The 13,803-nt window shown below is 43.7% G+C and overlaps 1 protein-coding gene across 2 annotated transcripts in view; it reads left to right on the forward strand.

Annotated features, from left to right (window-relative positions):
• washc5 (WASH complex subunit 5) overlaps positions 1–13,803 on the forward strand; it is a 64,316-nt gene that overhangs the window by 32,363 nt on the left and 18,150 nt on the right. For both annotated transcript variants that reach the window (XM_041190141.1, XM_041190142.1), the window contains 6 exons: positions 2,595–2,735; positions 3,311–3,391; positions 6,242–6,343; positions 6,978–7,157; positions 9,591–9,715; positions 12,322–12,484. In XM_041190141.1, coding sequence (XP_041046075.1) covers positions 2,595–2,735; positions 3,311–3,391; positions 6,242–6,343; positions 6,978–7,157; positions 9,591–9,715; positions 12,322–12,484 — 792 coding nt within the window. The remainder of the gene's footprint in view (positions 1–2,594; positions 2,736–3,310; positions 3,392–6,241; positions 6,344–6,977; positions 7,158–9,590; positions 9,716–12,321; positions 12,485–13,803) is intronic.

Below are 13,803 nucleotides of genomic sequence, written 5' to 3' on the forward strand. Positions count from 1 at the left end.
TATATTCACCCCTTCAGTCTCACCATCTCCCGTGGTATCTCCTGTGATTTTATCAATACTCAGCCTGTCTTCAGCCACTTCACTATAACTACTTTTCTTTCTCTCCAGGCCTTCTCCCTCCCTTCCTTCCTCTCCCTCTTCGTCACCTACACCAAATGGATTGCAATGGTTCAAGAAGGCAGCTCACCACCATCACCACCTCAAAGGCAATTAGGGATGGGCAATAAATGCTGGCCTGGCCAGTGACGCCGACATCTTATGAATGAATTTTTTTAAAAAGCAGAATTTTCCCCCCTCCTCTAGCCCGGAGCCTTTATCTCTCACTCCATTTTGCTCCACCTTCTGTCATGCACTCAATGATCTCATCTTAGTTGACATTTTCCTGCTGCCCTCTCGATGCCATTCCCGCTCAACTCCTTATTACTCCCCTTCCTGGCACCCATGCTATCTTATATTATAAATGGTTCCTTCCATTTCCCTCCTTGACTGTCTCAAGCTGAGGCAGACTTTTTTCAGACCTGGCGATCGTATTGGAGTCAAGATGTAACTCAAGCTCCTCTCCATCACAAAGACCATGTACATCCAGCTCAGGAACATTTCCTGCCTACTTGCAGCCCTATTTTCTCACATGCAGCCCATCTGCTGCTGAAACCCTAATTCATGGTTTTGTCATCTTGCCTTTTGACCTCTATCCTGCACCCAGTATAAAGCTCAGCTTTTAGCTCATCCAAAACTCTGCCGCCCATATCTGGTCCCACAGCAGGTCGTGCTTGGCCATCATCTACGTCTTTGCTGTCCCACATTCTCAGATTTAAGTTCTGATTTCTATTCAAATCACTTCATGACCTCACCACCTCCCCCCTTCCCCTCCCCCACCCACCTTGTAACCTCCTCAAACTCTACTACTTACTCTTTCACCCCCACCCACACCCCTCCCAACCCCAGCTCCTTGATCCATGAATTACCTCTCCTTGTTCCAGTATGGATGACCGTGCTGTGAGTCATCTAGGCCTCACCATTCTGTAAATCCATGCCTAAACTACTCTACCTTTAAGACTCACCCTTTGACCAAGATTTTGATCCCCCACCTATCATATATCCTTTGGTTCGGTGTTCATTTTCCCCTATACCTCTGTGAAGAAGCATCCTGAGACATTTGTTATATAAATTCAAGTTGCTTCTGGTTTTGTTGGTTCGACAGACACTTTATCCTATCACAGAATCACAAAACTGTTACAGTGTAGAAGGAGGCCATTCGGCCCATTGTGTCTGCACCAGCTCTCTGAATGAGCAATTCACCTAATGCCATTCTTTTTTTTAAATTTATTCTTTCATGGCATGTGGTTGCCGCTGGCAAAGCCGGCGTTTGTTGCCTATCCTTAATTGCCCTTGAACTGAGTGGCTTAATTTCAGAGGGCAGTTAAGAGTCAACCACATTGCTATAGGCCTGGAGTCACATGTAGGCCAGACCAGGTAAGGATGGCAGATTTCCCTCCCTAAAGGACATTAGCGAACTAGATGGGTTTTTACAACAATCAATGATAGTTTCATGGTCACCGTTTTTGAGACTAATTTTCAACTTCAGATTTATTAATTGAAATTAAACTCCAAAGCTGCCACGGTGGGATTCTCCTGGCTTCTCCCTGTCACCCTGCATACTGTTCCTTTTCAAATTGCAGTCCAATTCCCCTTTGAATGTTTCGATTGAACATGCCTTCTCCACACACTCAGGAGCGCCTTTCACACCTTAACCACGTTGCGTGAAAAAGCTTCTTCTTGTATTGATTTTGCTTCTTTTGTCAATTACTTTAAATCTGTGTTCTTGATCCCTTCAGAAGTGAGAACAGCTTTTCCCTATCTACTCTGTCCAGCCCCCTGATGATTTTGAACACCTCCATCAAATCTCCCCTCTTCTCTTCTCCAAGGAAAACAGTCCTAACTTTTCCAATCTGTCTTTATAACTGAAGTTCCTCATCCCTGCAACCATTACCGTAAACCTTTTCTGCACTCGCTCTGATGTCTTCACGTCCTTCCTAAAGTGGCACCCAGAACTGGATGCAATATTCCAGCTCAGGGCTAGTGTCCTTTACAAGTTCAACATAACCTCCTTGGCCTTGAACTGCATGCTCCTTTTAACAAAGCCTAAGGTGCCATATGCTTTATTAACTGCACTCTCAACCTGTCCTGCCACCTTCAATGACTTATGCACATAGACACCCAGGTCCCGCTGCTCCAACACCCCCTTTAGAGTTGTACCCTTTATTATATTATCCCTCCCCGTTCTTCCTACGAGAATGAATCACCTCACATGTCTCTGCATTGAGCTTCAAGGTATTTTGTTCAGCATCGTTCCTGTGTACAGTTACATGTTTGTTCAGTGTTTCATTCCACCAGATTTGTATTGTTTTGTGTTGGTTCCATGTTGAACTTGTAATTAAGTCGACCTTTTGAGTTCAGTTTGTTTCAGCAACATGGTACTGTATCATAAATGGAACACCTTGCCTTCAACCACATGCAACTTATCACTGTTCAATGTAACAGACATCACTGGAAAACGTAATAGCATTTTTTTAAAAACCAACCCTTGTGTGTAGGTTTTGCAGATTATTCCAGAGAGTATGTTTACATCCTTGGCAAAGATTATCAAGCTCCAAACCCACAGCATTATGGAAGTTCCAACTAGACTGGATAAAGACAAGCTGAAGGATTATGCGCAGCTTGGCTCAAGATATGAGGTATGAGGGCACAATGGATTTTGGATGGGTCAGAGGGGACAAAAGCCATTGGACTTGACTGAATGGAATCAATCCATGGTGTGCAGGCTGCTTGCTCGCTTTGTGTGGACACCATGGGTTGAGCTTAAGGAGGGTGGTGTACGTTAAGGAGGATGGTATGCATTATAAACTCTCGTCTTATGTGGTGTCGTTGAAAGCACAGCTGTTAATGCGGATTACCTGTGAGGTGATCTTTGCTATTTTGTCTTATGCATTTTTAAAAATAAGTTGTTAAAGGGGCTCAATCTTCATCAAGCGTTTGGCAATTTTTTTTTTGTGTTTCACCACGTCGTTTGCAGGTGTTCCTCCCCCTCCTGAACACCATGTTCCTTCAGCTTAAAAATAAAAGAATGTCTCCTATCCGCATCCACCTGCACAGCTAGCATCTCATTTGCCAAAGCCTAGAGAGCTGCACTGAACTGTTGGTCCAGATGATGGGCTAGGGTCCTGCAGTGCTGATATGTCAGATGAACATGAATTGATCATTACCTTTTTATCACTGTTGCTCCTTCCTTTTGTATCCCCTTCACTCTAAGGTTGCAAGACTTACTCATGCAATATCAATTTTCACTGAAGGCATTCTCATGATGAAGACTACCCTTGTTGGCATTATCAAGGCAAGTGAAAACCTTTCGAGCTACGTTCGTGTCACATTGGAAATTTGAGGATAGTTTACATCCCGGTTTCTCAAACACGAATATATTAATTGCTTCAGCTGTTACGTGCAAATGACTTCTGGCAGTCTGTGACGGAAAGACATGCAGGGTTAACTAGTACTTAAACCAGCTGCTGCAGAGCAAGTTCTGGGGCCGCTCTTTGAATCTGTGTCTGGATTGCGCAATATCAGTGGAAAGGGGAGTATTTCTAGATAATCTCAAAGCATAAAGATTCTGGACACAGTTAAAACTTTCCTCATAAGTTTCCCAACAACCAGGAAGTACTATTTTTGCTCCATTATTACAGTTGTCGCATGGAAAAGCGGCTTGGGCCGGGTGAAACTGGCTGAGATTTAGATGTTGAAATAAACAGACCTTGTCCGCCTTTTCAGAATGAAGTCTGATCCTGTTTTAGTTCTGAAGCAAAAACACAAAATGCCGGGAAAACTGAGCAGGTCTGACAGCATCTGTGGAGAGAAAAACAGAGTTAACGTTTCGACTCTGTATGACTCTTCTTCAGAGCATCTTTAGTTCTGCTTTACAGCTCCTGGTTGTGCTGATTCACAAGAGTTTTGTTACGTTCTGCAGTGGAGAGAATTCAGTCCAGACTTACCCCACCCTGTACTATCAGTTTGGTCAAATGGTTCCTATTCCTTTGTCATCTTACAGTGGGAAAATATATATATCCGTGACTGCACGATACTGTAATCCAATACCGCGTCACATTGCATTGAATGCTTTCCTAATCTCGATGTACTCACAGATGCTGTTTTAACGACACTCCAACAGTGAAAAGACCAAAATGTGGCAAGGCCATATCTCTGCTCAAGTAGTTAATTGTAGGGTGATGGTGAAGCAAGCTTGGTGGTGCTGTGCCACTTGGTGACAGCATGTGGATTTGTAGCAGTTTCTTGCACAGGGAGTTCCTGATCACCATGGTGTGATGCTGAGCAGAGATTGAGTGCTTTGTTACAGGGAGGGTGGTGGATGGCATGATTTGCAAAGCAGTTTTTGTGCACTTCCCAACAACCATACAGGGAAAGAGAAGCTTGGGAGGGGAGGTTGCTTTCCCGTCCTTTCGAACGAATAGTGACGCAGATAGAGGAAAAGTTATAAAATGCATTTAATTTTTTTTAGAAAACTGCAATTTTAACTCATGCAATTGATTTGGGGAAATGTCCAGAACGTTTCTTCATTCATACTTAAAAGGTAGGCTAGAACTGTCTGAATAACTTCAGTAGTCCTTTAAAAGGTAGCTGAAAGAAGCATGGGGAATCTCATTGAGTTGCCCCATTGTTTTTTAAACAAAAATCTGTGCACTAAGAAATTTCAGGAATAAATGAAAAAAAAGAACCTTTCATCAGTGGAGCTGACAAATATTAAAGAATGCAGCAATCCGTGTGACCATCCATAACTATCAGTATTAAACTAAGAAACCCCCCACTCCCCACAATGCCCACATCAATTCAGTTGCCTTGCAGCCTTGACCCCCCCCCCCCACCCCAAACCTAACTTGTCAAAACCATTGTTTTCATTTTGGTGTCGCAATATATTAACCAGATGTTTAGTCAGATCTGCTTTTGTTGATAAGGGGGGTGCTGAGGGTAAGACAATGGGCTGGATTTTATGGGATGTTGTATTTCAGCCCCTCCCCCCGCCCCGATGAAACGTTACCCTTCAGCCTGTCCGCTGAAATCCAGCTGTCTGTAGCGATGTAATGCTCGGAGCAGCCTTAATTGTTTCAGAGTGGGACATCCACACCCAACTGGGATTAAGTCCTGCCCTAAAATAGCAGCTCAGTAATCCCAGCAGCCCCCGGGATTGGGACTACAGGCAGTCCTCGAGGAAGAAGTCCCCTACAGGCAGCCCCCGAGCGCCACTGCTGGGACTACAGGCAGCCCCCGAGGGAGAAGTCCCCTACAGGCAGCCCCCCGAGCGCCACTGCTGGGACTACAGGCAGTCCCCGAGGGAGAAGTCCCCTACAGGCAGCCCCCGAGCGCCACTGCTGGGACTACAGGCAGTCCCCAAGGGCGAAGTCCCCTACAGGCAGCCCCCGAATGCCACTGCTGGGTCTACAGGCAGTCCCTGAGGGAGATGTCCCCTGCAGGCAGCCCCCAGACGCCACTGCTAGGACTACAGGCAGCCTCTGAATGCCACTGCTGGGACTACAGGCAGCCACTGAGGGAGAAGAGAGGTCTGGATTTTGGACATGCCTGACTGGCAGACCCCATCGAGGTGCGGGGAGGCAGAGTTTGAGAGGTCAGGGGGAGAGAGTTAAAGAGGCAGATACAACCTCGATGGAGGGGATGCCTTGAAGGGCAAACGGGTGCCCCCAAAAAAAGTGCCCCACCCACTTCCTGCCTGACAGCTGCTCTCGCAGTGTTAGCTGCTGGGCTACCTGCCTTGTCTCCACCTTCCTCTGTCGTGTGTAAAATAGCAGTGGAGACGGAATGAGACCTTTAAATGGCCATTAATTTGGCCACCTAAGGGCCTCAATAGGCCTAATGGTGAGCAGGTTGCCTGAAACCTTCCCCACCCACCTTAATGGGGGACACAGGTTGGGGATGGACAAGAAGGCGGTGGGAAGGCCAACTGCTTTATTTTATCGCCTCCCCCCCACTCCCCCAAACCCCATCCCCACCATCACCACCATGTTCAAATACACTGGCGGGGGTGGGAATGAGGGTGGGGGCTGTAAAATGCAGCCCAATTGTTCAGGGAAGTTTAGCTTTTCAGCTTTTATCTAAAGTGCTCAGCCTAGAAGAGGCTTTGAATTTAAAATCCCTCCCTTTGTGCGTTTGTTTAAACTAGGTGGATCCTAAGCAGTTGTTGGAAGATGGGATTCGGAAGGAGTTGGTCAGGCGAGTTGCCTATGCTCTTCACAAGGGCCTCATCTTTAACCCTAAAGCTAAGGTGAGAGGATGTGACAATTATACCAAGTACAGTTTCTCCCTGCTTCAGGGTCTTGAGTCGTGTGTTGGAAGGATTTTTTTTGTTTAAAGACCTGATTTAGATTTGTGATGGGAAGGGAAGACCCTTGCAGGGGCGAAGGGCTCTAATCTCTACTGATCCCCACTGACTCGACCCTCAGTACCCTGAAGGCAGAGTCTGCCTCTCACCAAAGAAGTGTGGCATTGGATTTAGACGTGTGGATTATGAAGTTATAGGCACGTTGCAAGTTACTCTGCATGGGTCTGTAGAGAGTAAATTCAAGTTCACTTTTGGGTGGAGACCATACAACTGGGAAAAGGAAGATGGGCAGAAGTCCATTTAAGGTTGAGTTCATCATTCACTATTCTTGCATATCATGATATAGCTCAGTGAGATTTTTATTTCAGAAGGCTGTCTATGTTTTATAGAACTTACTTCTGATTTGTACCAACTTTATAATGCATTCCAAATTTCTCATTACACTTAAAAGCTAGGCATTCTGAAACAGAAGGTAAGAACTTACTGACAGCCTAGCTGTGAAGTGCTATTCATCGTACCGATTTATATCGGAAGTGCATTTTAAAAGCTTCAAATACGTGACGTTTCTTTAACACAGACGAGTGAACTGATGCCCAAACTGAAAGAGATGGCTGCCACGATGGATGGATTCTACCGTTCCTTTGAATATATACAAGATTACGTCAGCATTTATGGGCTGAAGATATGGCAGGAGGAGGTGTCTCGAATAATCAACTACAATGTGGAACAAGAGTGCAATAATTTCTTGAGGACAAAGGTAATTCTCAGAGAAAATGTAAATTTGCACGACTACTTGTATCATTTTTAGTTTTGAAATATTTTGGGTTCTTCTGCCCGAGCTATTTGTCCTGCCACTTTAGGCCCTTTTGTTTACCTTCTATTTCGGTTTCTTCTGTCCTAGCTATTTTCCCTGCCATGTTAGGCCCTTCTATTTACCTGGCCTAACACTTCTGCAGCCAATGCTAGTTGATGCTAGTGCAACCACCTGAAAGTAACAGGCGCTGTCAGCTGTGTGCTTATTCTATTCCAAGAAGAACGAGTTGGTGAAGGATAGTACGACAGCCAATATTTACTCAGTCTTACACTTATTTACAGAGTGAAACATTACAGGCATATGCTTCCTAATTCAACCGCCCCACAGTTTGAATAAATGTTCCTTTATATGTGCTCACAATTGGTATACAATTAACAAGTCTTCCCTCCCCATACCCCAAACCCACTGCCTAGCCAGAAATATGACAGTGATGAATTCAGTTTGAGTATTTGTGCTCATCATTGTTCTCAGGTGTGTATTGTAGGTAAAATGGCAAACAAAACTCTTATTTTTGTGCTCAGCATTTATGTTTCAACCTGCAGGACTTTAAAGCATGTACAATATCAGCAATTAAATTAGTTTGACTCCTTTGTTAATGGGTTTTCAAAATATTGTTAGCATATTGCCTGCTTGGCATTACATCTAACCTCTGGTTTTGAATCACTGTATGCCCAATTGTAATCTTGAATGAAGTTTTCAAAAGATATTATAAATTTGATAGATTGCTTAAAGATATGATTTTTTGGAGTACGGTACATGACTAATTTGAGACATGACGTGGGAGGTGTTGCGTGCTTTTGGGAGGATAAAGGTCACCTTGAACCTATAGTTCCAAATACTTTCCACCAATGACATTTTCCTTGTGTCACCTCTGGGTCTGCTGCAGACTAATTGACAGAGATTAATTACCATGACAAGGCCGACAGCTCCATCATATAAGCACTAGGATGGTAGAAGGGCAACTAGATAGACCATTGGTCTCCTTTTGTCTGGTAATTCTTATGTTGCTATGCGGTTGAGACTATTTTAATTGTCAAGTTTTTTTTTTAAATTCAATTTTTTGCTTGAAGTGTGTAAAAAGTGCACTTTTGTGCTGATGCAAAATGTTTTCAACTTAGTTTTACAGAAAGCATGAATATTATTTTTTCATGTGATGTGAGCATCGCTGGCAAGGCCAACGTTTTTTGTCCGTCCTGAATTGTCCTTGAATTGCGTGTCTTGCTAGGCCATTTCAGAGGGTGGGTAAGAGTCAACATTTTGCTGTGGGTCTAGAGTCACATATAGGCCAGACCAGGTAAAGCCGGCAGATTTCCTTCCCTAAAGGCCATTAATGAACCAGGTGGGTTTTTACAACAATCGATGATAGTTGTCATGGTTGCCATTACTGTGACCAGCTTTATATTCCATTGAATTTAAGTTCCACCAGCTGTCCTGGTGGGATTTGAACCCATCTACCCAGAGCATTAGCCATGAGCTTCTGGTTGACGAGTCCACTGGCATTACAACTACGCCACCGTCTCTGCAGTTGCAGAATGTCCAAATTCCACGAAACCAAATGGTGTGAGATTCCTACTATGTTTCCCCACAAAGCCACCTCGCACTGCATTCATACTGGAAGCAGAGTAACTTAAACCTGGTTGACGTTACAATTCAGAACGCATTGGAATTCCCAGGCACTCCATAAGCTTATTTTATTCCAATATTTTGGATCTTGTATAAGAAACTGAACATGCTTACACAAGATTGAACCCCAGTCCCTGAGGAATGGGGCTCTGTGCATACCTCCAAGCTGATGCATGCACAGCCTTTTTTGCCATTAACCTTGGTGTGGTGCACAGAGAGTGGTATAACTCCAGTCCTTTGGTAAATATTGTCATCTAAGTGATGTGTAACCTAAGACTGTAATCATAACATTGAGAAGTAAAAAAGAAAAATTGGGAATGCTAGAAAATTAATAGAAAGAAGAAAATGTTGGTATCTCACAGCAGTTGTATGTGCCTCTGAAAGAGAATGATAGGTTAACATTAATACTGAACAGGGAATTTGGAAGTATTAAATTTCTGTGTTAGCACTGGGAGAGGTTACATTCTTAGGGAAAACACATTTTCCAAAATGTGCTCTGGGCTTTTAGCAATTAAAATTGATTCAAGCCTTTTAACTCCCAAGTCCTCAAAATTTTCTTGACCTGTTTTAAATTTTCAAATCGATCTTTCGCTTGAATTGTGGGTGAACCAGTTGTCTACGTATTAAATTAAAACATTTTTGAAATGCCCCTCGGAGTGATAACTGAATCCTAGTTAATGAAGTGGGTAAAGGACATGGCTTTGACGCCGAGATTTTCATGTTTGATTAACAAATGTTTTTGTTTTCTTGTAGATTCTAGACTGGCAGAGCATGTACCAGTCCACCCACATTCCCATACCCAAATTCCAACCGGTTGACGAATCTGTGACGTTCATTGGTCGGCTCTGCAGTGAAATTCTGAGAATCACCGATCCCAAGTGAGTGCTTTGTAATTTCTTGTCCTGTTGCCATGGCATTCCCTTTGCATCTCTTTGTTCTGTTTTGAGGATCAGAATAATGATGAAATGTTGGTTGGGAGTCAGGAAGCCAGACAATTTGGATCAAGAAGAATGACTAAATCATGGTTGAACTACCAGTTAAATGTTTACCAACCCCACCCTTTCCTCCCATTTCTTTCTACTCACCTCCTAAACCATGCAGTGTCCTGACACAGCGGCATTCTTCCACGCTGAGTGCTTGGAGGTATTGCAGTGTGTTCTACCCAGGCTTCTAACCCATTTCTTTTTCTCTCTGTCTGTGACTCTCTCTCTTTCTGTCCGACTCTCTCTTTCTGTCTGTCTCTCTCTCTCTCTTTCTGTCTGTCTCTCTGTCTGAGTCTCTCTGCCCCGTCTCCCCATCTCTCGCCGTCCCGTCTCCCCCTCTCTCGCCGCCCTGTCTCCCGCACATCCTTATCTCCATTCAGTTGCAGGATTAAGGACATGGGTGATATATATGGTGATGCTCCATTATGTTACAGCATAATGCTGCTTTCACTTCATCCCACATAAGTTCACCATCTATGTTCCCTGTTTATTGTGTGTGTGCATCTGTGTAAGTGAGAGTGTTAGTGTGTTAACTATTTTCTATTTTGCTCTTGGCCCAGGTGGTCAACAGACCACCTGCTTCCAGGTTTCTTCCAGGGCATGGTTGGAGAGAAAAACCTGGTACCATTTTCCCTTTAATTTCTTCCTTTGCCCCTTCTCTTTGGAGTTTCGCTTGGCATCCAGTCAGTGCCTTTCCTGCCTGTAGTCAGGAATGTGCAGTGAGTCTTAATCCCAACACCTGGGAGCCCCTGTGTCACTTTTTAACATGATATTTCTCATTCTGATGTCTGTCAGAAGTGACTGACTCTAAACTACATTTTGAGGTGGCCCAGCATGTACCAAATTGCTGTGGTTCAGTAAGTAGGCCCACACCATCTTCTTGGGGAAACAATGGATGGGCAGTAAATGCTAATGATGCCCACACCTGAGAATGAGTTTGAAAAAGTGAGCTGTTACCTCAACTAAAATGTATGCCTTGTATAAATCCAAATGGTGACGGCTCTAAGAAGTTTTGCATTTATATAGCACCTTTCACAACCATAGGACATCTCAAAGCACTTCACAATCAATGAAGTATTTTTGAAGTGTAATCACTTCAAAGTGGCACAAGTGACGTAGGAAACATAGTGGCCATATTGCCTACGACAAGCTCCCACAAGCAGCAAAGTGATGATGACCAGGTAATCTGTTGATTTAAGGGATGAATGTTGACCAGGATACCAGAGATCGCTGCCTCTCTTCTTGGATATAGCACATTGGGATCTTTTACATCCATCTGACCAGGCAGATGGCACCTCGGTTTAATGTCTCATCAGAAAGAATCCAGCTCTAACAATGTACCACCTGCTCAGTGCTGCACTGGAGTGTCAGCCTAGAATTTTTTGCGCTGGACTGAGACTTGAACCCGGAGGTGAGAGTGCTGCAAACTGAGACACAGCTGACACTTAATCTGTGCTATTCAATGGAGTGAAGTTACTAAAGCTGTAGGTTGGCTTTTGCAGAGATGCTCAGGGTAATGGGTCAGAAAGAAATGGAGATATGAATACTGATCTAATTCAAGTTGTAAACAAGTAACCCAGTTTCCAAGCATTCTGATTCCATCTCTGTTGTATAATACAGCTGCTTCAGAGAGCTTTAGCAGACACGATAGGCTGAATGTCGTCCTTCTGTGCTGTAACTGTTCTGTGATTCTGTAATAGCCCTTTAAACTGTACTTTTTTAATGCGTATGGTTTGCAGCAGTAATTTTGCATCAGTATGAGCATTATGCCTTCTGTAAAGCTTCAAGTACAAATAAGGTACAGTAAAATTATGGCAATCAGGATATGCTGCTGGTGAAAGGTAAACTTAAACTTTCCTCCTTACATCCACAATGGCCATTTGGGACCGAGATGAGAAATTCCTTCACTCAAAGGATTGTGAATCTTTGGACTTCTTTACCCCAGAGTGTTGTGGATGCTCATTCATTGAGTACATTCAATACAGAGGCCAGTCGATTTTTGGGTACTCGGAGAATTTAGGGATTGTGGACAGTGCAGGAAGGTGGAGTTGAGACAGATCAGCTGCATTCTCATTGAATGGCAGAGCAGTCTCGAACGGCCAAATGGCCGACTCCAGCTCCTGTTTCTTATGTTCTTGTGTCAGTAACACTGGATTAATGTGACCATGGGGTACCTGTATGGCCAAGAATTTGGGTGCAGTTGGTAGAGAGTCGCCATGGCATGGCCTGTTTATGTGGGCAGGAACTGCTTTGGGCAAATTGACTTTTAAAGCAGGTTAAAAGATCGCAGAAATTCAAATATAAATGGTTCTGAGCCTAACTCGTGTTTTAAGTTCTGTGACCTTTTCCGCTATTTTGGTTGATGCCACGCAGCTGACACTAATATCTGAGCAGAAAATGAGAAACTCCAGGCCTCTGTACTCTAATTGGGCCATGTTCTAACCACTAATACGTCTAAAGTGAAGAAAGGCATTACTTTCTTTCTATTTCTTTTCACTTAGAGCGACCTGCTACATTGACCAGATAAACACGTGGTACGACATGAAGACTCACCAGGAAGTGACCAACAAACAGCTCTTCTCTGAAATCCAAAACTCTTTAGGTACATTTGGACTGAACGGGCTGGACAGGCTCCTCTGCTTCATGATTGTTAAGGAGATCCAGGTAAGGTGGCCCTATTATAGGTCTGATATTTGCACATTCGTATTTTAATTCTTGCGTGATTCTGTGCCCTTGTATCGGTGCTTAGCTGTCTCTGATGACTTGTGTTTTTTTTAATCTTCGTGTTTTTCCTGCTGCTGTTAGTAGGGATAATGATTTTCATTTTTATTTCTTTCATGGGTTTTTTTCTGCCTGAACCCATTTAGGACAGTGTTAATAATGTACTCCAGCGTTCAGGGATGCAGAAGCAGTCTTTCTCTCTACACATACATCCACTTTAACTCTTCTTCAGTACATCCCAAGCAATTCAAGTGCTTATCTGATCAACTCATTGCTAATTTTAATATGAATCCCATGAAGGGTAGGGAGCTAGTTAGCTCAGATGGTTAGCGCGTGGTTCAGTGACGCTAACAGCATGAATTTGTTTCCCATTCCAGCTGAGGTAGATTTGGGACCTGCCTTCCAATGCTTGATGCAGAGTGGTGGCCCTCAAGCTATATAACTGATTGTTTTTCTCTAATATGCCTATGGTCCCTCATGGACAATGGCTTATTACTTACCTACCTCCCATACGGAGTTACTCTCAGGAACTACAGCACAGGAGAGGGACTTGAGTGTCGTGGTTCATGCAAAGTTGAAAACTCATGTCCACTGTTGCAAGGCCATAGGGAAAGCTCGTAGTTTGTTATAATGTAGTTCAAAATAAAAAGAGAAATGCTGGGTACATTTTTGTTTTTTCATTCATGGGATGTGGGTGTCACTGGCTAGGCCAGCATTTATTGCCCATCCCTAATGGATAGGCCAGGCTAATAGTCAATCACATTGCTATGGGTCTGTAGGCTTGACCAGTTAAGGATGGCAGATTTCCTCCCCTAAAGGGCATTGGTGAACCAGATGGGTTTCGTGGTCATCATCAGACTTTTAATTCCAGATTTTTATCTGCCATGTTGGGATTTGAACCCAAGTCCCCAGAGTATAACCCTATGTCTCTGGAATACCAGTCCAGTGACACTACCACCACTTTCCCTTATCACTACCTTGGGAAAAGTCCAGAGAAAGGCAGCCAGAATGATATTTAGCCTTGCGGCTTGTCACGATCGTTATGGGTTCTGGGAACTAGAGATTTTTTTCCAGTGTTTAATTGTAGACTTCAAGGGAGTGTAATTTATGTTTTTAAAATGATAAAGGGAATGGATTTTGTTTGGCTATTCGAACTAGATGTGAAAATACAAGGGGTGATTTTAACTCTGCTAACCTGGAGGAAACCAGTTGAACAGGCTGGAGACTTAACCTGCGAGTGTGCCACTCCCTTCCCGCAGTTT

This window comes from Carcharodon carcharias, chromosome 6, assembly GCF_017639515.1.
Source record: "Carcharodon carcharias isolate sCarCar2 chromosome 6, sCarCar2.pri, whole genome shotgun sequence".
Classification (NCBI taxonomy): Eukaryota; Metazoa; Chordata; class Chondrichthyes; order Lamniformes; family Lamnidae; genus Carcharodon; species Carcharodon carcharias.